The 27,326-nt window shown below is 52.4% G+C and overlaps 1 protein-coding gene across 3 annotated transcripts in view; it reads left to right on the top strand.

Annotated features, from left to right (window-relative positions):
• Positions 1-27,326, top strand: part of CRTAC1 (cartilage acidic protein 1) — a 157,052-nt gene that overhangs the window by 87,788 nt on the left and 41,938 nt on the right. For all 3 annotated transcript variants that reach the window (XM_042960296.1, XM_042960294.1, XM_042960295.1), the window contains exons 4-7: positions 9,361-9,497; positions 14,937-15,093; positions 23,656-23,790; positions 27,103-27,248. In XM_042960296.1, coding sequence (XP_042816230.1) covers positions 9,361-9,497; positions 14,937-15,093; positions 23,656-23,790; positions 27,103-27,248 — 575 coding nt within the window. The remainder of the gene's footprint in view (positions 1-9,360; positions 9,498-14,936; positions 15,094-23,655; positions 23,791-27,102; positions 27,249-27,326) is intronic.

Here is a 27,326-nt window from a genome sequence, read left to right as displayed (position 1 = left end):
GGCCTTCATACTTGCTGTTCCCTCTGCCTGAAATGCTTTTCCCACCACTATTGTCAGAAATCACCCCTTCCCTTCATTCAGGCTCATCCCCAGATGTCCTACCTACCATCCCCAGATGCCCTACACCTTAAATCCCTATCTGTCTCTGCTACCTTAATTCACTTTATTTCTCTTCCTAGCACTTAGCACTACTGAGAGTATGTTATACATTTGTTGTTCATCTCTCCTACTCAGCTCCACAGGTATAAAAACTTTGTCTTGCTTGCTGCTGTGCGTCCAGGCCCAAGGAAGTGCTGATGTCACTTAATAAACATTCAATACATACATTTGAATGAGTAACTGAGATACTCAATGAAAAGCACTTATAATGGTGTCTAGGACTTAATAAGTGCTCTCCAAGCAATAGCCATTATAATCCTGCAGCGTGAAGCAAGTCAGAGGCTTTAGAAGTTTCCTGGGCAGAGGGGTCAGGCCTCCCTCCTGGCCCATGGGAGAGAGAGACTCTAGGAGCAGAAACAGAAAAGGACCATCATATAAACAAGTACCACCCAGATAAGGGTACGAGGGGGGCATGGGTTAAGGATTAAGAATTGGAAGATAGGTAGGAGGGAGGGAACAGAAAGACTGACCACAATCCCAGGAAGGCCTGGGCCACAAAACCAGCTTATGGCTTAACTTAACTGGAAAAATACAAGCCAGTGTGGTTCAGATAATACATTACTTGGTGAAAACCAGGTAGGAGGGGATGTAGGACAAAGGGGGACCAGAGGCTGGTGCCAGCACCTCCCTCGCCATCCAAGAACCCAGGACCTCCTGCAGCTCCCGGTCAGAGCCCATCGCCCTAGGGATCTGGCGCTGGCCAGCCTAGCTGCTGTCCTGTGTGGCCCCGAGTTCTCCTGCCCATGTAACCTTGAGTAACGGTGGTGTGGGTAGGGGATGGGCCAGCGGCAACTGTGAGCCCCACCACTTATGTTATTTTTACTCGCTGAGTTCAACAGAATAGTCACTAATAATCTGCTGCCTTCAATCTGCATATACCTCCCTCCTCTTCTACCGAAACAGTAGTGTGTACTCTACTCACATGGCTGCTCTTGGTTTGTTTCATTTAGCAATCAATTTGGGGTATTATTTCACAGCAGCACACAGATAGCTTGCTCATTCTTTTGATGGCTGTGTAGTACTCTACTGTGTTGATTTGCCATTCACCAAATCGGTCCTCTGTTGATGAACATTTAGGTTGCTTTCAATCTCCTGCTCCAACAAGCCGTGCCACCAAATGAATAAGTTTATGCAACATACCATTGTCCACAATGGCAGGTGTGCCTGTAAGGTGAGTTCCTACAAGGGAATCACTGCATCAGAGGAGCATACGTGTGTGGATTTGATAGGCATTGCCAAACCACCCTTCAAATGGACAGTCTAATGACATTCCATTTGGCCCTGACGCGAGTGAGCATTTCCCAACATTCTCATCGACACAATGTGTCATCATTTTTAATATTTGCCAATCTTATAGGAAAAAATTGGTACCTAAATGTAGTCTTAATTTTCATTTTTCTCTAAACGAGTGAGGCTGAGCATATTTTTATGTATTTGAGTCTCTGCTCATCGTCTTTGCCCATTTTTTCTATTGATTATTGGCCTTTTTCTTATTGATTTATAACACCTCTTTATAAATTAGGGAAATTAGTCCTCTGTCTGTAATGCATGTTGCAAATAGTTTCCCCTTGTTTGTCATTTTTGTTTTGTCTTTGTTCATCGCGGGTTTTGCAATGCAGAACAATTTTAGGTTTATGAACTTGGATTTATCGCGGTTTTTTCTGACGGCTTGTGGGCTCTGTGTCGTCCTTAGGCCACCGGGAGGAGCTTCTGTGCCCTCTCAGAGGGAAGGGGTCAGTCACTGTGCCAGAAAGGAAAGGGGACAGAGGGCCGGTTGCACTTCCAGCTTCTGCCCACACCACAGATGAGCCACCTGCTCTTGAAAGCACCCCTGGTCCGGCAGCTCCCTCAGCCAGGCCACTTGCAGCTACACCCAGATACGCTGTCTCTTGCGACTCAGAGTGTGTTCTGTGGCCCAGCAGCACCGGCAACAGCCAGACGCTCAGGCCCTATTCCAGACCTACCAGACCAGAATCTGCATTTTAACAGGATGTCCTTGACTTCCTGTGCATCGTAAAGCCTGAGTACCTGCTCAGTCTCCACCTTCTATCCTAGTCGGCTCCCAAGGTCTCCTCATCCCCAGCCTTGTTTCCTTTGGATGCACAGTGCTGATTTTCAGCTCACCCAGCCTGGCCCCCTTTGGGAAGAAGCTCATGAGTGCTCAGGCTCCCTCCCCTACCCCTATGGGGCTCATTTACATGTGGCCCCATAAGAAGGCAGGATGGATGAGGCTGTCAAAGCAGTTCCATAAAGAGTATGGGGCCCCAAAGGCCATTTTCTCAGAACGAGGTTCCTTAGGAGTCAGGGACTGGAGTGCCCTCCACCAGCACCCCTCCAGCTCTTTAATACAAGGTGGGATGGGGACACTTTGAAGTCAGGCCACTGTTTGAAGCTCAGCTTTGCCACTTAACACCGGATGTGTATCTCTAAGCAAATGACTTAACCCTCAGAGTCCCAATTTCTCTCTGTAAAATGAAGAACCTACCTTCCCGACATGACATGGAGAGGGCTAAATGAGCTGATATGAGTGAAGCATCTGGCAGGGGTTGGTCAAGATTTCCCTCTTCACCCAGGGATGGAAGGAGGAAGACTGGGGTCAGAAATTATATCATGGCCAAGGGAAGTCTAGGTTCCTTCTTTATTAAAATGTCCTTTGCCTAAACTAGTCCTTTCTTCCCCTGAGGCCATCACAGCTTTGCTGGCTTTCCGTTGACTAAGTCTTATAAAGCATTTTATATTTAATATCAGCTTATACAGTTGTCTCCTGGGATGTGGCTCATTGAGGACCTGGAGTGGTCATGCCCTGTAATTCCCCGGATGATGATGGTGGCATGGTGGTGATGATAATGATGGTCATGATGGGGAGGATGGTGAGGAGTGTCATGATGACGGTGACAGGGGTGGTGGTGATGATGATGATGATTTTTTTTTTATTTTTCCAAGTTTATTTATTTTGAGAGAGACATAGAGCAAGTGGGGGAGGGATAGAGGGGGAGGGGAGAGAGAAAATTCCAAGCAGGCTCCATGCTGTCAGCGCAGAGCCTGACGTGGGGCTCAAAGTCACAAAACCATGAGATCATGACCTGAGCCAAAACCAAGAGTAGGAGGACACTTAAGAAGTGAGCCATCCAGGTGCCCCTATTATTTTTATTATTTATGGAATTGATCATGTGCCAGATACTGTCCTAAGTACTTCACATACAGTATAGAATTTAACTCTCACAACAGCCTGATGAATAGGTGGCCGTTCTCCTTATCCAGTTTTACAAACAAGAAAAAGACAAGCTGATGACTTGCCTAAGGTCACCCTAGGCCAGGGACGTTGCTGGCTCCCTCCTTAACCCCGCTGTTTGGCAGTAATCTCTTTGCCTTATGAAGGAAGTTGGAAGCAGAGCCCTCTTCCCTGCCACACGCATAGCTCACTCTTCTCTTTGCCACCAATACCAGACCACAAGCCGGGTCATCTCCCTGAGGTGGGGGCAGCCCATGGGGGAGGAGGCACTCAGGCCAATGATCCTTAGGAAGAGCCCTTTATGATCCAAACGCACCCTCCTAGTGGCTCCAAGTTATCCTCTGGGGACAGAGCTTGGTGTGGAGGCGATGACAGAATGGTGACTTGAGGGCCACTTGCTTAACACTGCTGCCCTCAATGCAGAACCTTCCCCTTTTACTTGTCTGATGATTCCCCCATCTCTGCCCCTTCTTCCTCCTACACCCGAATGAGTCTGCTCCTGGGACACGTTCTTTCTCCTCTGCCCCAGCTCCAACCTCACTGCTGTGCAAGCTGTTATCCTTTGTGGCCAGTGACCTCCTGGACATGTCTTCTCTCCACTTTGGGACCCTGTCAGATGCAAGTGGCCACTCCCAGCTGGCCCAGCCTCCCTGTTTCAGTAGCTGTCCCTACATTGTGGACCTCTCTCACCCAACCCCCCCTGCCCTTCATGCTCCAGCTTCCTGTAGCCCGTGCTTCCTCTCACTCCCCCTATCATCACAGAGGTGTCCGCCTTTTCCCCCTTGCTAGCTCACTCCTCACTCCACTGCCAGGTTAATCTTCTGGAAACACTGTCTTCCCCAGATCAGAACCACCAAGGCCCCTTCACCGTCAGTCTTGGAATTAGTGGGTCTCTCCTGCCCTGCCATGTTTTTCCTCCTCAACCTCCACAAACTGTCCTCTCTGGCGTCTCCTCTGCATCTCTGTCTATGCACCCGGCCTGCCTAGAGCACCACCCCTCCACCTAAGCCATAGAGCGCAGCACACAGAAGCACAGGCTTTGAATCTGTCTCCACCACTTACTAGTTCTGTGACCTTGGGCAATTGACTAATCTCTCTGCCCCCTCGATTTCTCCACCTGTAAAATGGGTCTATACCAGCTCTCAAGGTGGCTGCGGGGTTTCGGCAAGAGGATGGCTGTAAAAGAGAATGCTTCACACAAAGCCTGGCCATGCCAAGTGCTCGATAAACAAGAGTCATTGTTGTTGTTACTCTGACCCTTCAAGTACGGGTACACATGCCTCCTCCATCACGAGGCCCTCCCTGCTCGCTACAGCCCCTTCCACCCTGACTCCGTGGCATCTCCAGGATGTATCATCCTGTCCTGTTTCTCAGAGCTCTAATAACTGTGGGGTCTTAGGTAGGTCCCTTGCCTGTTGTGCATCAGGTCAGGGGAATAGTGCCCACCTCGGGGGTTGTGGTGAGGGTTAGTGAATGAATATATGTGCCTGGCACATGACTGAATATACATGAAGTGCTATAGAAATGTTAAGTAATATTAGTTTCACTGTGGTCCCATAGCATCTCCTCTACTTACCCTTCCTGTTGTAGAATGGACTGTAAGCACCCTGAATCAGCGACTAGGACTCCTGCTTCTCTGTGGCCTCCTACTGCACTTGGTACCCAGCAGGGCATGATAGACCCCCCGAGCCTCACCTACAGGGCCTTCCCAGCTGGCCACCTGGCAGTAACTGGCAGTTCCAAGCCTCCTTTAATGCCAAGGTGCCAAAGTCAGGATGGGAATTGGGAGCCCCCAGACCTGCCTCTCATAGGGGCTGTGACCCCTAGCACCCCATGTCTTGCCCATGAACACCCTTCTCTTTCTCCCAGGCCTCTGCCCTCTCAGAGTCTCCCACAGGGGCTCAGGAGAGCCCCCCTCTTCTCCCTTCTTCCCGAGCAGCTGCCCCCCGACTTGGCGAGGGACCCCAGGGCAGAGTGCAGCTACAAGGAGCCAGAAGGCGGGATTAGATGCTGACATGGGCCGGAGGCCAGTGCCGGGTGGTTATTGCCAGTGCCATCGACCCACACAGCTCACTGTTTATCTGTCTTCCTGACACACCTAATTACCCAGGTTGCAGCTGCCAGAGCGTTTGCTCTTCCTAAATCACGGGCTCCCATCTCTCCTCACCCAGGCCTCCGGGCCTCTGCCTGTAGAGGGGCTGCCATTGATTTTGCCGTTCCCATTTATGATCTACAAGGCTCTGCATCACTGTTGCACATTTTACCTTAATTAGTTTATTCTTCTGAGCGTCCCTGGTCAGCTCAGAAGCCAGGAGGTGGAACAGGGGAAGAAGCTAACAGCACATGGTGCCCTGACCCTTCTCCAGAGCCTGGGTGGACATCAACGCCCTAAGACAGCAGTTTGCTAAGAACAGTGCTAGGTCCACGGGATGTTAATAGATGAGCTGTGAAGAGGGGTTCCATGGCCAACTGTATTTGGGAAAGACTGTATTAAATGATTAAGCAGGGGCGCCTGGGTGGCTCAGTCTGTTAAGCATCCGACTTCAGCTCAGATCATGATCTCGCAGTCCATGAGTTCAAGCCCCACGTCGGGCTCTGTGCTGACAGCTCGGAGCCTGGAGCCTGCTTCGGGTTCTGTGTCTTCCTCTCTCTCTCTGCCTCTCCCCCGCTCACATTCTGTCTCTCTCTCTCTCTCTCTCTCTCCCTCTCTCTCAGAAATAAACATTAAAAAAAATTTTAGATAAGATTAAGCAGGTAATTTATTGCAAGACTTTTTAAAAGTTTTAATAGACTGATGTCCATGGAGAAGCTCGAGAGGGGGGTGGAAGATGTGGTCTTTCCCAAACTCAGATGATCACAAAATCTTTTCTCCAGGCATCTCACAGAGACCAGGGTTCCATAAAGCACACTCTGGGAAATGTTTGTCTTGGGTGAGCGGGAGGAATGAGAGGTCATGAAGCCAACAGAGAGGGACAGAGTCATCCTGGTCCCATTTGTTCCTCTTGTCTCACTGAGGTAGGAACTCAACGGCGTGAGAAATTTCTGCCACTGAATGCACAGGTACCCATGGTGCTCTGTGAGCCCCGGCTGCCGGCAGCTGCCTTCTCACCCCGGCCCGCGCTTCACCAGAAGTTAACCAGGGTACTTCAGTGGGGACTAGACGAGCGGGAGGTTACCGCCTAAAGGGGCCCTGGTGTGACAGAGGAGGGCAGGGCCGCTCACTGTTGGGGGAGGCTGAAGCCTGCGGGGCCCTCCGCAGAGGTGCCCTTAGCGTCAGGAAGCAATGACCAGGCTGCCGCCGCCTCGGGAGCAGCCGTGAGCACGGCAGGCCAGGCCCACAGTCCTCTACCGCAGTCCTGAAATCCAAACCATTCTGAAAGCCTCAGGTGTTTTGTTTTTTTTTTTAAGTTTGTGGGAAAGTGAATTGATAGCAAAACCTGTCCTGGGCTGATGTGAGCTATTTATAGACTTTATTTATCCCACTTAGTGTGAATATTCATATATTTTACGGCAGAAATATTAATGTGTTTAATTATAGGGTGCTGCCCCATCCCTCTTGGGGGTGTTATGTAATAAATGGTGTGTGCGCTGTGTTACCTTTCTAAAATGTGAAAGAAAAAAATCTAAATTTCTAAATACATCTGGCCCCCAGGGATTGTGATGAGGTGCTGTGGGGCTGCTGTGAGCAATGCTGACCATGGCCCTGGGGCTTCAGTGCCTTTTTTTTTTTTTTTTTTGATGTGGATTTATTTTAGAGAGAGAGACAAAGAGAGTGAGAGCGGGGGAGGGGCAGAGAGAGAGGGGGACAGAGGATCTGAAGCAGGCTCCAAGCTCTGTGCTGACAGCAGAGAGCCCGACCTGGGGCTCAGACCCATGAACCATGAGATCATGACCTCATGACCATGAGCCGAAGTTGGACACTTACCTGACTGAGCCACCCAGACGCCCTTTCAGTGCCTTTCATCGTAACTCCCACCGCCACAATGTGGGGGAGGAGGCACAGGAAGGAGTCAACTCCCTTGACCCCCAGGTGAGGAAACCAAGGCTGGAGAGGATAAGGAACCAGCAAGGCCTGAGCAGAAATTGGCGTGGGCACAGGCTCAGGCCATCGGAGTCAGCACCTGTGCTCCCATCCAGAACCAACTCCTCAGATGCCCCCGTGGGCTTCCCTCCCAGGCCGCCATGGCTCTGTGCAGACCCCAGATGTGGCTCCTCAGCCAAGCCTCCACAGAACAGACACCTGCAGGCCTCCTGGATCTGCTTTCTGCTCCCCTCAGAAAGGGCCTTTCCCTCCCCCAGATGGGCCTCTGCCCCTCTAGGAGAGTCAGGCTCCAGTGCCAGCTCCCTGGTGTCTGGTGAGCATTTGAGGCCAACTCCAGACCCCACAGGCCACGCACCAGCCCCCGTGGGTCCCTGTGGTCTGAGGAGGTTCCCATGGGAGGCCACTCAGAGAGTAAAGCCTTTTGTTGTCTCCTGGGCAGAGCACCTGAGAGATCCTTTATATCCACCCTCACCTCACATGCTCACACTCCCACAGTCCTCTTCAGTCACTCGTTTCATGCACTGACTCTCGCCAGAGCCCTGCAGTGCAGAGCTAATGTCCCTGAAGAACCTTCAAGAGTGGCCCATCTGTAACATGGCAATGACCACTTGGGTCTAGACCACTTGGTCTCATAGCTACCGCCTTGAGGGGGCACTGTGCTATAAGCCTTTGGGGTACATCATCTCACGTATTCCGCACGGTAAACTTGACACAGTTATTACTGCTGTCCCATTTCCAGGGAAACTGGAGCTCAGAGATGCTAAGCAACTTGCCTAAAGTCAACAGCCAGCCCCCAATAGTAGAATCTGGGTAGAACAGAGACCAGGACTGGGGCTTGTGTACTCTAAACCCAGACGTCTTAACCACTGCAGCATGCTGCTTCCTTCCGCCTAAGCCCATGGCCTCTCCCTTGGGCCAGCCAGAAAGTCAAGTGCAGGGGCCTGTCCCCAAGTCCACTCTTCCCCAGGCTCACCTTCCTGACTTCTGCAGCTGCTCCTTGCGTGTGTTCCTATGCCAGTCCTTGCGAGCAGAACACAATCCCTCCTAAAATATGACTGCTCTGGGTCTCACAGGAGCAAGAAATAAACTAGGGGTGACAGCAGAGCAGGGAGCTTTGATCAAGTGGTCTTAGAAAAGCTTGAGCCTCCGGCCATCAGAAGTTCTGCTTCCCCAAAACCAGGCTGCTTAGCCATGAATGTGCCTCAGGAGGCCACAGACCCCCTGCAGTTACATGTGGTATATCGTGTGGTGCATGTGTGTGCGACTCCCTGAGCTGAGGGTCCTCAGCCTCCATCCACTTCTCAAAGGGATAGAGACCACTGCTCCCTAGGGCCTCCCAGGGCTGCCCAAACCCTGCACACCACCTGGGTGCTGACGCTGCTGCCGTCCAGTTCCCCTGGGGGTGGGAAACAGATCTGTCAGAACCCCACTTCCAGCCCCTTCCTAGATCCGGACTTAGAGCTCCACCCACCAACCAGGATCATTTCTTCTCAGACCCAGATCAGGTCCTGCGATCCAGCAAAGAATGTAGGAGGCAGCTCCCAGGGAAAGAGAGATTCTGGGTTGAGTTTGGGTGCTGAGATATCAGCAATCCCAGATCTCCTGGATGTTGCAGGAACATGGTGCAGAATGTGAAACCCAGCTGTTGAGAGTCATCTCGGACACACAGCAGTGGTAACATTTCTTCTGTAGTTCCTGAGGCCTGGGCTGGCTCTTTTCATAAGCCTCAGAGTCTCTTCTCTCAACTGAAAATACCTGAGTGCCCCCCAGACGGAGCCTCGCCTGCTTGAGTGAGTGCTGCGGGGTGCACTCACCTTGCCGCAGGTGACCCATCCACCTGTGGCCCCGACCACCTGTGGCAGGTGCCCCAAAACATACCTGCACGCTGGCCCGCCATCCACCGGCGCTCCCTTCCTCTTCTCTCCAGGGGTGGCCACGTACACGGACAAGTTGTTCAAGTTCCGCAACAACCGGTGGGAAGACATCCTCAGTGACGAGGTCAACGTGGCCCGTGGTGTGGCCAGCCTCTTTGCCGGGCGCTCCGTGGCCTGCGTGGACAGGACGGTGAGTTCAGGGGTGCGTGGGGGGCCTGGGGAGAAAGGGGGGCACGCAGTGATGGGAGAGCCTGGAGGGGAGCCAACAGGCAGACGTCCCCCGACAGAGTGAGGCTGTCCGGGGCAGAGCCCAAAGCTTCACCAGCAGCTCCCACCGTGCCTTGCACATAGTAGATACTACATATCAACAAGACTTGCAGGGTGAGTTGCAGTCTACTTTCATATCCTTTCTCCCTGGAGGCCCTCCCGGCAGCCAATGAGGAAACGGGTCAGGAGCTGTCATCATCATGTCCGTCGGGCAGAGGAGGGAGCCAAGGCCCAGCTAGGGGCAGTGGCTTGCCTGAGGACCCAAAATAGATTGGCAGTGTGACTAGGATGTGAATCAGACTTCTCTAGCTCTAAACCTCGTGCTCATTCATTTTTTCAACCAGTATTTATTAAGTGCTTACTTTGTGCCAGGCATTGAGCCACAGAGCTCTCCCCGAAAATATTTGTGGAACAAATGAAGGCATGACAAAGAGGTTCATGGGTGGGTGAGTGGAGGGTGGCCCAAACGTCCAAGTACTCTAGTTAATCAAGAACTCTGTCGCCGCGTTCGTGCCTGCTAGTCCACCGTACCGCAGGGGCCATCCCAAAGCAGGTGGGGAGGAAAGGCTGAGGGGGAGGGCAGGGGCAGATGCAGCCACCTGTCCTATGGGGTGGCCCAGCAGCCCCAGCCAGAGCAGGAGGCTTGCCGTGGAGGTGATTTATCCCTCCTGTCACCTGCTCCCCAACTGCCCCCTCCTTGGCTTCCTAGACAGTCATCAGTAAATCAGGGACCCAGCTGCTGCCTAGCTCCATTCTGGGGGCAGGGGCGAGGGGCCTCGCTCATTTCAGGATTGAGATGGCACAAGGGGATTGGGGATTCAGTGTGAATCTTCACAGCAGGGGCCTCCAGGCCTTGGGAGAAGGCAGGTGCCAGGTATAAATATTTATTTCTTAACAAGCTGGCACTGGGAACAGAAGCCAAGCTGGGCTGTGAAGCCACATTTAGCCCTGACCTGAATCTTTGCCACCTGGACTCCTGCCTGGTGGGAGGGAATGAGGAGGCGGCAGCTCTGGGAGCGGCCCCCACCAAGAGTGAGAAGGGTCTGGGGGGTACCAGGCCCGGCCGCTGCTGGGAGCCTCTTCCCAGGCTCCTGCTTCCTGTCTTGCTCCTTCTGAACCAAGGCTTCCCACACGTGGCCAAGGTGGAAACCATCTCCGATCTGGTGACAGGGCCTGAAGGTTAATCACAAAGAGATGCACTCTTGTCCTAACAAGGTCATCTGCACGCCCACGCCTTTAACCACAGGACAGAGGCACCACGTGAAATGAAAAAAGAAAAAGAAAAAAAAAAAAACATGCTTTGGCACACAGCACTGTAGGCAGGCATTTAGCGGCTTGCTCAACCCCAGCCTCAGGGAACTAGAAAGAACCCCTACAGTCAGTCTGCCACCAGGAAGGGGGCTGCTTTCTGTGTCCAGCCACCACTGCTGCCTCAGCAATCCCTGGGGCCTGAGAACTGTGGAGAGGAGCAGTAAGGTGAGGTCATGGCCACTCTGGAAATTGAGAAGTAGGTACGAAACCTGGTTTTTGGAAACCCAAAAGCAATTGTAATAATGACAGCTAACCTTAATAAAGTACCAACATGCCAAGCCCTGTGCTCAGTGGTTTATATGCATCTTCCTCAATCTTCACAATAAGCTTATGAGGTACATGCTATCATTATCCCCATTTTACAGATATGGAAACTAAGGCTTCAGGCAATTAAGCAACTTGACCTTGGTCACATAGTAAATGGCAAGCAAAGCCGGGAATGGAGCCCTGCCTGCCTGAGAATGAATCAGACGCCATGGCTCCCCTGCTTCTGGGTGAACCCACAGCAGACACACATCTCTAACCACAGGTTCTGTTACAGTGTTCATCCTACTCCTTCCTCAGCCCCGCAGCCCCCACTGGGAGCCTTTTAATCTACCTGTTCCCAAAGTGTGGTCTCCAGACCAGCAGCACCAGCATTGTTAGAAATGCAGATTCTTAGGCCTGACCCCCACTCCACCCTCCAGACCGGCTGAGTCTGAACCCACGGTGGGTGGAGGGGAGCAGAAATCTGGGTTTGAACTAACCCTGCGGGTGACTCTGGTGCAGGCTGCAGTTTGAGAGCCATCTCGCAGGTAAATGTCTCAACCTTACCCCGTGCCCTTCCTGCCCTCTCCCCAGCAGCCCTCACTCCCTCTCGCCCCCAATCCTGGCACACTTGCCTGCCCTTTGTCTGCAGCTGCCTCATCATTCACCCACCTTTCTGGATCCAGCTGAAAGCCGGTCTCTTACAAGAAGCGTTCCCTGATCGATAATGATTATGCCTCATGTTTATATAGCATTTTTATCTCTCGGAGACCTTTCACATGTGTTGTCTCATTTCATCTTCTCAACAACCCTGCCAGGAAGCAGGGAGAATATGATTCCCCTTTAACACATGAGGAGACGTAGCCACAGGGGGCGAGGAACCTGCCCGAGGGCAAAAAGCAACTAGGGGCAGAGCCTGGATGAGGACCAAGCTAACACCCCTAGACCATGGCTCTCCGGGAGCGGTTCCTGGGCCAACAGCATCACCTTCACCTGGGAACTTGTTAGAAATGCAAACTCAGGGCCCACTCCAGAGCTCCCGAATCAGAAACTCAAGGGATGAAAGCCAGCATCTGTGTTTTAACAAACCCTGCAGGCAATTCTGATGTAGGCTGAGGGTGAGCCCACTGCCCTGCTGGGAGTCTCTTTCCAGGCTCATCTCTGAGAATCACCTCACTGTCCCAGAGCGGTTGTAGTCAAGGTCACATGTGAGTCTCTGCAGCCTTCTATAGCCATAACACATCTGTGTTTGTCAAGTTTTATCAGCCCAATACATTGAAGAAAGGAACTGGCTATAACGGAAGTTTATCAACATCCTAATTTCTAGCCGAGTGCCTTTCAGTTCATTTGGGCTTAAATTGCCCATTTGTTGACAGGACTGCTAACAGCCGGGAGGGTCAGGCATGGGCACGGGGAGGGCGCACTCTCCCCTTCGGGCCCATTCGTTCAGCCTTCATCCTGTCATTTCACACACATGTACCCCGCTTCTGGGATGGGCAAAAGCCTTTCAGGGTCCTCCCCCAGTCACGAAGCTGTGTTGCAAAGCGGTGCATCTCAGACTTCAGTTTTGCACAGGGATCACGTGGGGGCTTGTGAAAATGCAGCTTCTGATTCAGCAGGCCTGGCGGAGGGGAGGGGTCACCGAGAGTCTTTATTTCCAACCTGCTCCCAGATGACACCGATGCTGCCAGGCCAGGGACCACGGAGGAGCGAGATTCGTGAAGCACAGAGTCCCAGGTGGCAGGATGGGGGCTCAGAGAACCAAAAAAGAAGGGGCATAAATATCTTTAGAGAACATCTTTTCCACCTTCTCCAGCTTCAGCCCCTGACACACCCTACCTTGCCTTTCATATTCCAGCAACACTGAACCAACTACTTGTGGTTCGCCTACATACATCATTCTCTATCACCTCTGCCTGGAAGGCTCTTTCCTCTACACTTCACCTGGCTGAGACTCCTCTTAGAAAACCTTTTCTGAACTCTGCATGGTTCAGTGCCCTTCCTCTGGGGGCCCTCTTCTGTACACCAGGAAATGCTGTACATATTCTCTTTCTTCTCTAAAATATTTTTAATTCCAGTAGAGTTAACATATTTATTTTTTTAATTTTTTCATTTGAATTCCAGTGTAGTTAACATACATATTCTCTTGATCATATGCGTAATTGTGTTATCACTGACATGTCTGCATCCCCTCAGGAGACTGTGAGCTCCTTGGTTGTCCTCACCCACCAGTCAGACAGACCCAAGTAGCTCTTAATCAGCTTCCCCAAAGAAAACATGCCATCAGTGATTGGTTCGGTGGGATGGGGGGTGGCTTCTGGAGTCATTGGGTAAGAAATAGAATCAAGCCAGGAGGGCTGAAGGCCGAGAAGGGGGTGACAGAGCACAGTCGGCCTGGAACTCAGCTGTTTCTCCTGGGTTGTTTTGTGTTTATGGCTTGCCTTTAAAGTTTATATTTATTTCTTGGGACACCTGGGTGGCTCAGTCGGTTGAGCATCCCATTTTGGCTCAGATCATGATCTCACGGTTCATGAGTTCAAGCCCCGCTTCAGGCTCTGTGCTGACAGCTTGGAGCCTGCTTCAGATTCTGTGTCTCCCTCTCTCTCTGCCCCTCCCCCTCTCGTGCTCTCTCTCTCTCTCTCTCTCTCTCAAAAATAAATAAACATTAAAAAAAATTTTAAGTTTATTTATTTATTAATCAAGCCCTGCAGAGCCTGGTGCAGGGCTCAATCTCACGAACCGTGGGATATGACCTGAGCTGAAACCGAGAGTTGGATGCTTAACCGACTGAGCCACCCAGGTGCCCCATGTTTATGGCTTGCCTTTAAATGAGACTATAGGAATGAAGACTTTGTCTTAGGTACATTTATAGCAAGAGCGTGTTGCATGTAGTTGGAGTTCAAGATATATCTACTATCTGATTAATTGGAGGGAAATGATGAGAGGAAAGCTAGAAAACCGTTAGAATTTAGAAATCGTGCAGATCTCTTGGGGGAAAGGAGGCATCCATTGAAGAAATGACACCGTTATACTAACAGACGGAAAAGAGTCTTTCATCCGCAGGGTTTCGGACTAGAGTGGAGAACGACTACAGCTGCAAGGAGCTGGTACTCAGGCTTCTCCTGGATGCAAAGGAAAAAAATATTTGAGACAGTGTTAGAAAGACAGAAGCAATATACTATTTCTTTCTGGTAATATGGGAAAACCAGGGGGATGGAAGAGGGAAGGAGGACCCCTGCATATCCAAGCCGCCTATGCTACCGAAATAGAGGAACAAGGAGATACAGGGTGGGCAGTGGGGAGGGAGCAAACTCCGGAATTTGCTTGTCATCTTGGCTGGAGTGAGCTTGAATGGGAGAGAGAGAGAGACTGAGAATAATGGGAATTGGTAGATCAATCAATCAGCAAATATTTATTGAGCAGCTACCCTGGCTGGCAGCTGGAGAGAGCTCAGCTGGAGAGAGGCACATTAGAAAATTGTCTATAAAAAGGTGGTTGTGGGGGAGAGGGAGGGATGTGTTCTTCTGGAACAGGATAGAAGGAGAAGCAGGGCTGCTTTGTATTAGGACGCGGCAGGGGCGGGGGGCGGGCAGGTGTCGTGCACTCTGTAGCCTCTGGGAAAAGCACCTCTGGATTTGGGCCCGTATACAGCTTGCAAGGCCATGCACTCTGGACCAGGGAGGATCACCTGACCCGTGAAAGAGCTATGGTCCTACAAAAGGAGGGGGAGAACCGCTTTCTGGGAAAGAGACCAAGATGAGCCCAGACCGGTCTGCTCACCCACCCTCCTTCCCTTCCTCCTCAGGGCTCCGGACGCTACTCTATCTATATCGCCAATTACGCCTACGGTAACGTGGGCCCTGACGCCCTCATTGAAATGGACCCTGAGGCTAGTGACCTCTCCCAGGGCATTCTGGCGCTCAGAAATGTGGCTGCTGAGGCTGGGGTCAGCAAATACACAGGTAGGCGGGGTGACGTGCGGCGTGCTGTGAGTTGGAGGGGTGGGGGGGCCGGGGCTGGGGGCTGGGCACTGCAAGGCTGAGTCTAGTTTATCAGAGCCCACAGGAGAGGGTGTGCTTGCGTCCCTGGGGAGGGCAGGATGAAGGCTTGATTCCATCCCCCCACCCACACGAAGCTTCTCCAACACTGCCTTTCCAAGGGTTGGTGAGATACCTGTCAAGGGTGGGCTTTGGGGGCGTGGGGGACACAGGACGTAAGGTGAGCACAACATCATCCTCTCCCTGGAACCTCTTGCCCCGTTCTCTGCTGTAACCCAAATGATGGGTGAACAGGTTCTGTAGGAGAAAACTGACAAATCACAAAGGCCGAGATTTAAAGAATTCTTTATTGCCAAACAGCAGATGAAATTATTTACTTATACATAAGCGGCCAGGAATTGAGTGCTAAATCCCTAAGCTTCAGCTGGGTCCTGTCTCGGATAACTGAGCTCAAAGAATTGTTTTCTTGTTCCAAAACCTCTCCAGGCCCTTTTTTTGAAGCCATGCTCCCCCCAAATCTCTCTGGATGGGGGACCTATTGTCAGTCTCTGACAGGGAGATCTTTCTAGGGAAGGCTGTTTTTCTAATTCTAGCACGGCTGCTGACTAAACTCTGATAATCTGCCAATAGACTGCTGATGGCAGAGCAATCCAGTTCCTGTTTTGGGTGCCAAAAATCAGGAAGCCGGAGCTGTGCACAACAACTTCGCACGTGAACTTGGGCCTCACTCACCCCGAACCTGTAATTTGGACATAGAAATCCTTCACTGGTTGACCTTCCCGATGTATCCATCACAACTTGCACTGCAGACTTCCAAAGTATAGGCCTGCCTGAATCCAAATCCTGGGGCTGGAAGAATACTTGAAGGGTCATTTGGGCCATCCCCCTGCCTCTGGACAGCCGGGTGGTAGCATACTCTCAAAGCCCTACTTGGAAAGGGTTGTCACAGCCCCTCCTGAGTTTATGATGCCTTTCTCTAGCCAACTTTCCACCTCGGTGAAACAGGGAGATTGATGTTGACCTGTCTGACAAAGTTTGTGGGAACAAATGGCTAGACAGTAAAATAGTGTGCACAGCTCAAGCCCCATCAAAGTGCTCGAGAGCCCCACACGTGAACGTGCAGTCTTTCTGGCTGAGTGTCAGTAATAAACCATGCTTTCCTGGGAAAAGGAATAAACATGCAGGAGCTTCAGCCTAGATTTGTACAGTCAATTTTTCTGAATAGTTCCCAGCTCTGTGCACTGGGCTGGCTTGGCAATTAAGTGCCTTGATCTGCAGGAGAAGGAGAGTGGGCTGGGGAGATGAAGCACTTGAAAATGATGAGATGGAAGGGAGGCAAGGTCTGGGAGAGAGGGTTATACACAGAATAAAAGAATTCGGGAGGTTGCGGCTGGGTTTGAGCACGAAGGGGACATTGTTCACGCTGGCTGGGCTGGCACAGGGGCCGGCAGGAACCAAGGAGGGGGCAGGAGGGGACCGAGAGGAGACAGCTGAGGAGTATGCATGGGGATGGGAGCAGTAGCCAACTGCGCCGGGCTGTGCTGGAAGGGCCAGGCAGCTCAAGGAAGGGACAGCAGCTTCTGTGGAGCAGGCAGGCAGGCCGGGGCAGCTGGCGTGCCCAGAGGACACGTTAGAGCAGCATTGCAGACTTCCAAAAGCCATTTGGCTGACAAGAACCTATTTGGCCCACCAAGTTACTATTGTGTCTGCCCGCCTTCCCCAGCCCACCCTTTCCTTGCCCGCCAAGCCCCTCAGTTCTACCCTGCAGCCCCCTTTGTCACTCCGATAATGACGCATGGACATCTGGCTGGAAAGCTAGCCCAGAGCACCGCCCTGAGCCCCAGGGACAGACCCCAAATGTGAGGGCCACCACGGGAGGCCGGCCTGATTGCTGAGGCTCTGGCACATGGCCAGTGCTCAGCTCCAGGCTGGTGCCCTGGGGCCTGGGAAGGGGGAGGGAGGCAGGCAGTGTGATGAGCAGGCCAGGAGGGAAGTAAGCCATGGCCAGATGTGCAGTCGGGGAGCCACACGTCCCCAGAGCCAAGCCACATAATACCCATCTGCCGGACAGACCTTGGAGAAACTCTTGTTTTACAAAAGAACAAATTGAGGTCCAAAGAGGAGAAGGGACTTGCCCAAGGTCACACAGAAGGTTTGTAGAGAAACTAGCATTTAGAGCCCCGACCCCACAGCTTAAACTGCCACAACCAGCTGACCTTTCTGGTGACCTCCAGCTTGAGCATCCGGCTCCAGCCTGCAAAACGGGAGGGGCTGGTGAAGGAGGAAGGCCTGGCATCCCCCAGGACACAACCCCAGGGAATGGCCCTCATGGGTTTGATTATGACCCCCAGGTTTTGTGGCTGAAGCAGCTGCTTGGCCAAGGCTATGCGGGCAGCAGGGGGAGGCCGGCCAATGGCGCTGCCCGCACCACGCTGTCCAGCTCTCTCGGGTGGGGGGATGGGAAGCCTACTCTCCAGACCTGAGCAATTCCACTGGTGGCTGCCACTCTGCTAGGTCACAGTGCCATCTAGCGGCCACCGTGCCCACTCTCGGGGGACTCGCGGGCTGCGGGCCGACATTGGGGTTGGTGCCGAGTTGAATGGAGGGAAGCCCACTCGCCCATAGTCCCTAGTTCAAGGAGAATGCCAAGCCCCAACTTTCCCAGATGCCGGCGGCCCCTTGGAGCCTGGAAGGTACAGGGAATCCTGAGAATTAGTTGTCCATGTGGCAGAGGGCCTGGCATGGAACCCGAGGAGGGGGAAGGTGAGGACCAAGAGGTCTACACTGGCCTCTGCAGCCCTGAGTGACCTTGGGCACATCCCCAGCCTCTCTGAGCACCTTGAACTAGCAGCGTGAACCACTGTCTCACAGCGCTGCTAAGAGGACAGGCTCTGGCGTCACAGTGCTAGGTACCAGTCCTATCCAGGCAGCGATCGGCAGCTTACTAATGTCTGTGGACCTCAGCTTTCTCACCTACGGTGGGGGTGTGAGAATGAAGGTTGGCAAACATAGGACATGGCCAGCACAGGGCCTGGCCCACAGGTAGGCCCCTCGGAGCGTAGACCCTATCCTCTGAGGTGCCCACAGGGATGCCAGGGCCCTCTGCTGGGCACCTCCTGGATGCAGGGAGCGTCCTGCAAGGCACAGGGGGCAGCACAGAGCAAGCCCGCCCAGCCCCTGCCCTGGAAGCATTGTCCATTTGTCCCCCGACCCCCAGTCTGCCCTTCAGCGCCGGGTACAGCCATGGGCCTCTTCATGCCCATCTCTATTGGAATCCACTTGTCTTCCCTCTTAACTCTGCCCACCCCCCACCCCCCCCCCCCCCCGCCAGTCTCTATTCCCTCCCCAGGAGCTCTGCATTTCGGCCTCACCCTCTGAGGGAGCATCTGCCTGGGCTGCAAGGCAGTGATTAAAGAATCCTTACAAGAAATTTGGAAAGAAAATGAAGGTGGATTTATGATGTGGGGTGGGGATTTTTGCTGTTGGCTGGGAGTGGTGTAGAACAAAGAGGAGGGCAGATCTGATTTATAGGAAGTCATTATTGGAGAAGGAGATGCCTAAAGCCCAGCTGAGGCCTTCTGGCGGCTCCCCAGCAGCCGACTCCAGAGAGGTGACCGTGGGCAGCAGAGTGGGGGCCACGGAGCACCCCAGTTTGCCAGGGGTGCACTGCCTTGCAGTAGGAGCACAGCCAGATCTGACGGGCAGCACTAGAGTGACGGGCTCCTCTAGCAGGGCCCAGGACCCTCCAGGAGGGCAGCCCCAGACCTGCCCCAGAGCACATGGGGTGTCACTGTACTGGGTGAGTGACAAGAGGGGGCATCATTTTCTTTCAGAACAAACACGTATATGTCATATGATACAAATACAATCTTTTCTTCTGCTAAAATAAGGTTTTAAAGGTCAAGCCTGTGGCTGACCACTCTGGGCCTTACCAGGAGCAGGGATCCCTCTTCTGCCTGGAGGGGACTTCTGTAGAAACATCTTAGAGCACGCTGTGGGGGAGTACAGGCTCCAGGGTCATGCAGGTGTGGATATGAACTGTGACCCACTGCCCGCTGGCTGCGATTACACCTCCTGGAGCCCAGGTTTCCTCACCCGGCAAGTGGTCAGGTGAGATGAAGCTACAGAATGTCTCGTACACATGACGGGAGAGCAGGGAGGCAGAGGGGCTGCTATTAGATACAAGTCCATATCTAATACCCTGCCCTCCACACACTCAGAGCCCCACCCAGCACCTGTACGTCTCACAGAGGGTTTATGGGTAGCACCAACACAGTATTATTCTGTGTTTGAATTTTCAGGAAATTTAGGATGAAAGACCCTGTTACCATCCTGCACTGTCCTCACACCCCCTTCTCAAACACACACACATACACACACACACATCATTCCTCACCCTTATGTTTTCCAGCATCTTTGCTACTCTTATATAATTGCTTGGATGTTCTCGGAAGCCTGCAGGCCTTGGCATCCACAAGAATCGTAAGAATTTTATTTCTGTTGAGGTCTCAGTAGATTAATCCCATGGGTCCAAATTCCTTGACCAAGGGGCCTCACAAAGCCGCAGTGGTGTGGACTCCAGATGGGCCCAGGAATCCACTCCCAGCCATGCTCGTCCTGAGTTTCAGTCTAGAGGATGCACTGGGAGAATGGGAAGGAGCCTTGGATATCTCATTCCCCCACCCAGTTTACAGGGAGGGAGACCAGGGCCTGAAGAGCACACAGCTCAAGTTCCTGTAGCCAAAGCAGGTGCAAAGGCCGGGCAAGGACCTAGAGGCTTTTCCTTAGCAAGGCAATGCCCACCTCCTCATGCCTGGGTCCTCTGGCCCACAGTTTGGGGTGGTTCAGCAGCACCCACGCTTTTGTTCTCCACAGCCTCTCTTTTCCGTCCTTACCCCACCACCCCTGGCTCCCAGATACAATACGGCCTTTCAGCAGGCCACCCCAGTATGGCTTCGATGCAGTCTGAGAAACGGATTGCCTGTACCCAAATTGGACGTGAGTCTGCCTTGCCAAAGCTCAGGGGTTCAGAACTTTAGGGGTGCAGTTCTTGAGGATAAATGAGGCTGCCCCGTGGGGAGCAGGACCAATAGGCAGATAATCAGAGGGGGCACGCAAGGATGTGGCAAGAGGAAGAAGGACAGTGGGGAGGCATTTCCCCTGTAATTCCACCTCCCCCACCCAGCTTGATGGGCAGAGTGAGAGGCCGCCAGGAAGGGTTGGGCAGGGAGCAGCGTCTACACCCAACAACGGAACAAGGAAGCCTTAGACGCTTGAAAGTCCTGGGGAAATAAGATTTTATTAACCTAGCAGGTGGGAAATTGTCCCAGCTAATGACTCTGTGGCACCTGACATTTTCCAAGGTACCTTCCGAAAACCAGCTCACTTAATATTTATGACAGCCCTGAGACGGAACTGTTGTTATTGTCAGTCTCACGTTATAGGTGAGAAAATAGACGCCCAGAAAGGCTGGGTGAGGCGCCCAAGGTCACACTCAAACCTCCTGATCCCTAATCTTCTTTCCCACCACCAGGGCTGCCTCTCCAGCCCCAAGTGGGGAAACTGCTTGTCCCCAAGAGGATGTGCCTGCCTCAAATATAAAAGCATTCATTGATGTAAAGTAGAATTTAACTCACAATTGGGACATCATCCTCCAAGGCTAAAATAAAGATGTTCCTGAGTGCCCCTCATGCAGCCACAAAAGGTGTGTGCTAAACCTTAGGAGGGGAAGAGCTGGGGGGAGGGAGAACGGGTAGAAGATATTGAATCAGGAACCTCTGTCACTGGCCACATAGGGAGTGGAAGTATCTGGCTACCCTTAGGATGGATGGATTTTGTTGGTTTGAAGAGGACTTACGTGGTCCACCTGGGAGGAGGGTTTCCCCTGCACAGCAAGGGGTGCCAGTACTTGATCGCCCCCGTCTCAGACCCCAGTTGGACTCTCCATCCTGAGGCCGTGGGGGCCTGTTCCCAAGAGGCTGCCTCCCCGACTGTCGACTCACCTGCTCCCCAACTGTGCGCCGAACTTGCCAAGAAGGAGTTGTGGGTAACATCTCTGTTATGGTCCAGTTGCCATGGCAATAAATTGTCACTAATTAGTAGTGTGGTTACCATGGCAATTTTCTAATAATTACAGGTTACAAATGGTACAAGCTTTCAACCCAACCCAATTAGTTAATTAGAAAGATTTAGAAATTTGTCCAAGAGGGAAATAACCTGCTTTGTAGAAAATGAAGAGAATGTGTCACAGCTTGAGAGCCAGAGGCAGAGAGGAAATTGGAGAACACCAGAGTGGGGAGGAAGGATGGAGTTGCATGGTGGCAAGTCCCAGAGCCCCACCTGGAATTTCCGGGGGCCCAGGCAAGGCCGAGGGTTTCTCACTGAAGCCTGTTCCTGGGCTGGAATCTGGCAGGACCAGGGCAGGGACGGCTGCCAGCAGCCACTTCGCGGCTCCTCTGAATGGGCAGAAGTGGTGCTCAGGTTGCAGGCCAGCACCGCTCTCTGCTGGCTTTAGGAAAGGCGTCTGAAAGCCTCCCCACCCCACACTGTGGCTGTCCTAATGAAGAATGCATTTCACATCTTGGATGATGCTCCCCGAGAGCACTGTGGATTCAGTGACTCCATTTTCATGAGGCTTGGGCTCTCCTTGAGAGCTAATTAGATTACCTGGGAGGAATATGGGAGGCCCAGGGCCCAGAATGTGTTAATTTGGAGCTTAACCATGAGAGCAAGAAGAATGGCACTGCGATTTGCCCCATCTTCTCCTCCTGGCCCCCAACACTTGTACTGGTGGGCAGACTGTATTGCACGGGTGAGAAAGGCCCCATGATTTCCTCCAGGAGCATCTCTCAGAGGACAGAAGGAGTCTGGGGACCGAGAGAACCTCCATCCCAAATTAGCAGTCACTTTATGGAAACCTCTTCCCCATCCAGGCAGGCAGGCAGGCAGGGCTTAGGCATCACTCAGGTCGGCCTGAGCTCTCATTTATTTAACAAATAACAATAATAAGTCCTTCTGAGTGCTCTGAAAACTATTCTTATTGTACTGAATAGCCCATTAGAGCAGTGCATTTCAAATTTTACTGTGCACATGACCACCCAGGGATCCTTCCAGAAGGCGAGTTCTGGCTGGGGAAGGACCTGAGACTCTGCATTTCTAACAAGGTGGCTCCCTTGCAGCAGATTCATGGACCTGACTCTGAGTAGCAAGGGAGTAGGATTCACAAAGAGACTCTGTGAGGATCTCACCTCACGTATCCTCTTAAAAATCCTAAAATAGAAAAAGCAGGTCACACAACCCCCATTGCACAGATGAGAAAACTGAGGCTTAAAGGGTAATATAAATTGCCCAAGCTCACACTCCTTGTGAAAGGCCTTGCTGGGATTAGAATCCATGTCCCAGTCCTGGTCAGGCTGTTTTTCTGCCCAATATTTGGGGGTGTGGTTTCCAACTCTTGATTCGAAGCCCAGTAGTTGGGGCTGTTTGTTCAAGATGTCTTAAGATTGGACTTGTTGACACAGATAGCTCAAATTTGATCTTGGAGACATCAAACCCTAATGTAAAGCTGGCTTGATTTCTTTCTTTAAAAAAAAAAAAAGTATGTAGTTATTGGATTTTTTTTCCTTTCAAACTACAGAAGCAATTCTGTTGCAACAAGCCAGATAACACAAAGACATTCCCAAAAAAGGCCAACTACCGTCCCTCCTTCCCTCCCCAAATCCCACCCCATCTAGCAGTCTGGGTTAACAACTCAGGGTGTGGCCTTTCCCACTTCTCCCCCAACTCAAGAACGAGCTTGTGTAAACATGTTCAGAAATATCATGTATTTCCTTTTTTTTTTTTTTAAATTAAACTAAGATTACACAATACCATTACTTGGTGAATTCCTTTTTCATTTAACAGTATGTCACGGGCACTCCTCCAAGTCAATACATATGGATCTACACAGTCTTTTTAGTGGCTGCAGAATGGTCTGTCGTATGGATGCACCATAATCCATTCAACCCGTCGCTGTTGATGGACATTCAGCCTGTTCCCAGTTGTTTGCTCCATCACACAAAGTTAAAACATCCTGTAGCTTTAGCTAGAACCTCTTCCTAGATGTTCTTAGAAGAGGAGCACACCCGGTGTCTTGACTGGCTTATGTGTGACTGGGGGTGGGGGTGGGGGTTGTCCAGAAAATCTGTGACTTGACCAAAATGTGGTGGGTAGACCTGGGCTAAGGGAGTATTGGAATTCGGCCTCTGAAGGGAAGGGAAGGATATGGTGGCTTCTACGTTCCATAGGTCACAGAATCGTTGCTTTGCGCGGAGTGCACTTGCCTCATCATCAGTGTGGTCATGCTCCACAAAAGTTTACAGGACTGCGAGCCCAGATCTGGGCTCAGAGAAGCATCCAGAAGGTTGGAATTTCCCCCCACCCCCAAAGCTCTTCTGAGGCATCTCGCCATAGCAGCTTCTCGAAGGCCTCCTTGCGGGCCTGAGGCCTTGCCTCTGCCACTCACTGTGGATCGATGTCCTCTCCTAGGGGGCCGGGGTGTCAGCGTGGGGCCCATCCTCAGCAGCAGCGCCTCAGACATCTTCTGTGACAACGAGAATGGGCCCAACTTCCTCTTCCACAACCAGGGCGACGGCACCTTCGTGGATGCTGCTGCCAGTGCTGGTGAGTGCGACCGCTGCCCTGCGTCCCTCGACGCCCCAGGCCCACCTCCGGGCTGCCCTGCCCCCTCCAGCATGGCCCACAGGCCTCAGGGAGAGTGGGACAAGTAGTCGTCTGCACCGTACAGGGAAACCTTGCTTGTTATCTTCAGTTCCACATCCCCCAGGCTCAGGCCACGGGGAATGTTCGCCGCTGGGGAAAGGGGGAGCCTGTAACTCATGAGCAGTATCCATTTTCCAGGGACTAGAATTGGCCCGTGTTCCTCTGAGTCCTGCTTGAGTTCTCAGCCTTAATTTCTCCTCCAAGCTGCCTCTTTCCTGGTCCCCTCCCCACATTCACCTTAACCATTGAATTCAATCAAGTAGCCATTTATTGAGCCTCTGCTAAGTGCCAGGCTGGGGGTAAGAGTTGGGGGTGCTGATCTGAACACCACATCCTCCCACCACACACACATACACTCATAGGCATAGGCATTCTAGAGAGGGGAAAAGATGGATAAACAAATAGCTCTAATAAGAGGGGGGCTAAAATCCACATAAAATAGTACTTCGGGTTCCCAGCTCTCCTTCCCTTCCTCCCTCTTTGTTCATCCCTCATCTGCCTCAGGGCCCTTGCACCTGCCATCCTCTCTGTCTGAAGTGCCTTCTCCCTTTCTCTGTCTGCAGAACTTCTATTTATCCTTCAACACTCAGCTCAGATGTTATCTATGAAGCCTTTCCTGCCTCTGTCTGTACTACCTGGCAAGATTCACACTCCCTCCTCTGCATTCACACCGTCCTGCGTACACTTCTTGGTCAGGCTTCTGTTTTGCTAAAATAATCTATGTCTACGAGGACTAGGCACTGTGCTGTTCATTCTTGACACCGCACTTGGCACACAGTGGTCACCCAGTAAATTTTGCTGAATGGCAGAATGGACACTTCATAAAAGTTTGTGGATATAATCAGCCTGCCCTTCAACCACTTCCCCCCACCCACTTCCTCCACACATTGCCAATGAAAGGATTGATTTCACCTCTTTCTGGGCAGCATGGGGATGAGCTGTAGCCTCCAGAAGAAGGGGTGAGCGGGAATCTAGACACATAGATCAAAGGTCCTACAAGCTCCAGCTAGTGCTGACAGCTAGCATCAAATCCCTGAGCGAGCACCAATCCGTTCTCTGTGACTTACAAGTACCTAATCCCCCAGCTCTCTGCTCGGGAGTTCCCATGTTGAACACCACCCCTCCGCTTGTAGCCAGTCAACTCCCCTCCTGCCTTTCCCTCTTCTCCTTCCCGGCAAAGCCAGAGCTGGAGGCAGCGGCCCTGGCCTGTCCTCCCACCCGGCAAGCACACACACCCCGGTGCTGTATACTCTGGCAGCAAATTTTCTCATTGCTGAAAAATCATAAAATGAAGGGAGGTGGTAGTGGAGAAAGCCTAGAGGATTTGATAAGGTGTTAAAGAGATGGGAGCAGAGGTGAGCGAACAAGTTGGAGCGGGAGAAGGTATCTGGCGGGAGGAGAGAGGAAAGGTGCTAGGCCCGTAATTGAAAGTCAGAATGATTGCAGGGGTTTAACAAGACATGTCAAGAGGGCATTCATCACCCAAACAGATGCTGCTGTGAAATGCAGCCTGGCACCGATTATTCCCGTGAAAGGGAACCAGCTCCTTGTCAAGGTGCCTCGTAGATAGGAGAGAAATGGGCCAACACAGAAGGCCACCGACATTAGGACTGGGGAGTTTTGTAGAGAATTAATGGGGTATTAATCCTAGAGGTGGGAGGCTGCCCCTGCTCCTTTGCAAAGCCTCCTCCTCAAGCCTGGGCCTCACTGCCTCTTCTCCACGCCCCACCCCCCCTCCTCCCACCCATCGTCCAGATCCTTCCCTCCCCCAAGGGGATGCTCAGCCTCCAAGGTTCTCAAGGGGCCCCAGCCCTACCTTCTCCTGGCTCCCATCCCCAGGAGCTCTGTGGTTGCAGCTGGCGAGAGCTCCCTGTGCCCTGGATCCCGTGATCCCTCCTCCATTACATTGTCCTGTCACCCACCATCTGTGAGGGCCTGATGGCCACCGGCACTTTGTCCTCTGAAAGAGTTGGCATGGGCGTCAGCATTTAGAACCAGCATCTACAGCCTCTCAGCTCCACGCGTGGCCTGAGGGCACGTATCTGCTTTGCGCAGCCAGGAGGTCAGGCCATCCCTCTGGGCAAAGCCACCCCATGTCCTCCCCCGGGATCAGCTCAGTGGGCACTGGCTGATGCGGGGACAGCATAAGCAGGTGACGCTGAACACACAAGCTTCTCTTCCCAGAGCTCATGAGGCACACTGTGGGTTTCTCTGTTATGGTGTGGTATTTCCTCTGCTGTCACCAATGTCCCCAGTTGCCTTCTGTCAAATTATTTATGTCTCTTCGTTCATTCAGTAAGTATTTACTGAAAACTACCGGATCACCACAGGCCCTGAGATGGATGCCATGTGAACACAGGTGAATAAGAAGACAGTCCCTGACCTCATGGAGTGTAAGGTCTAGTGGGGAAACCTGACACTAAGCAAATAAACCGCAAAGGGACATAATTGCACCTGTGATGTGCACGGTTGAGGGGAAAAATGAGAGGCTGTCAGGGAAGATAACCAAGTAGTTGGGAGGAGCTGTTTTCATGGGAGTGGTCAGGGGAGGCTTCCTGAGGAGGTGACATTGTAGCTGAGAGCAGAAGAAAAACAAGGAGCCAGGTAACCAAGAGCCAGGGGGAGACATTCCTGGAGCAGAGACAAGCTTGAGCAAAGGCCGTAAGCCGGAAAGAGCAGGGCTCATTTGAGGAACGACAGGAACCCAGGAAGGCAGAGCTTATGAGTAAGGGGGACAGGGGTATCAGATAAAGGCCAGATAAGGTGGGCAGGGGCCTTGTGCTCCCCAGGCAGGAATCTGAACTTGGCCCAGCAGTACTGGGGAGCCACTGAGAGATTTGAACAAAAGAGTGATGACCAACTTACTATATACCCCAGTGGCAGTGCCGGGCGCCTGGTTCTGGAGAACTTTAGTCCTCCGGAATTTCCATGTCTCCTTCCCGTCCCCATGCTACCCCAAAACTGAGTGAAAATTGTGTGCTTGCTGGGCAGATGCAGCTGAAGACAAGTCTGGTTCTCTTTGCAACCACATGGCTGGCCCGCCACCTGCCCCTGTGGAGAAATTCTGGGCTGGCCAGCGCGGCTCCCCATCTGCTCGAAGGGCAGGGTCAGCGCAAGGGTCGCCCACCTGGTCTCTTTCCAAGAGGCTCCAGCAAGGTGTTTGTGGAGCCTGCAGGGGGCGCTGCCTTGAGGGTTCCTGTCTTTCCTCCCCAGGTGTGGACGACCCGCACCAGCACGGGCGAGGTGTTGCCCTGGCCGACTTCAACCGTGATGGAAAAGTGGACATCGTTTATGGCAACTGGAATGGCCCCCACCGGCTCTACCTGCAGATGAGCGCCCACGGGAAGGTCCGGTTTCGGGTAAGAGGGGACCTCTCCCTTCCTCCCTGCCCTCCGCCGGCCAGCACTGTGAGTGGCCCTGGCATATCCTGGGGATAC

The sequence above is a fragment of the Panthera tigris genome, chromosome D2 (genome assembly GCF_018350195.1).
Source record: "Panthera tigris isolate Pti1 chromosome D2, P.tigris_Pti1_mat1.1, whole genome shotgun sequence".
NCBI classification, from domain to species: Eukaryota; Metazoa; Chordata; class Mammalia; order Carnivora; family Felidae; genus Panthera; species Panthera tigris.
This window is presented reverse-complemented; position numbering and strand designations above follow the sequence as displayed.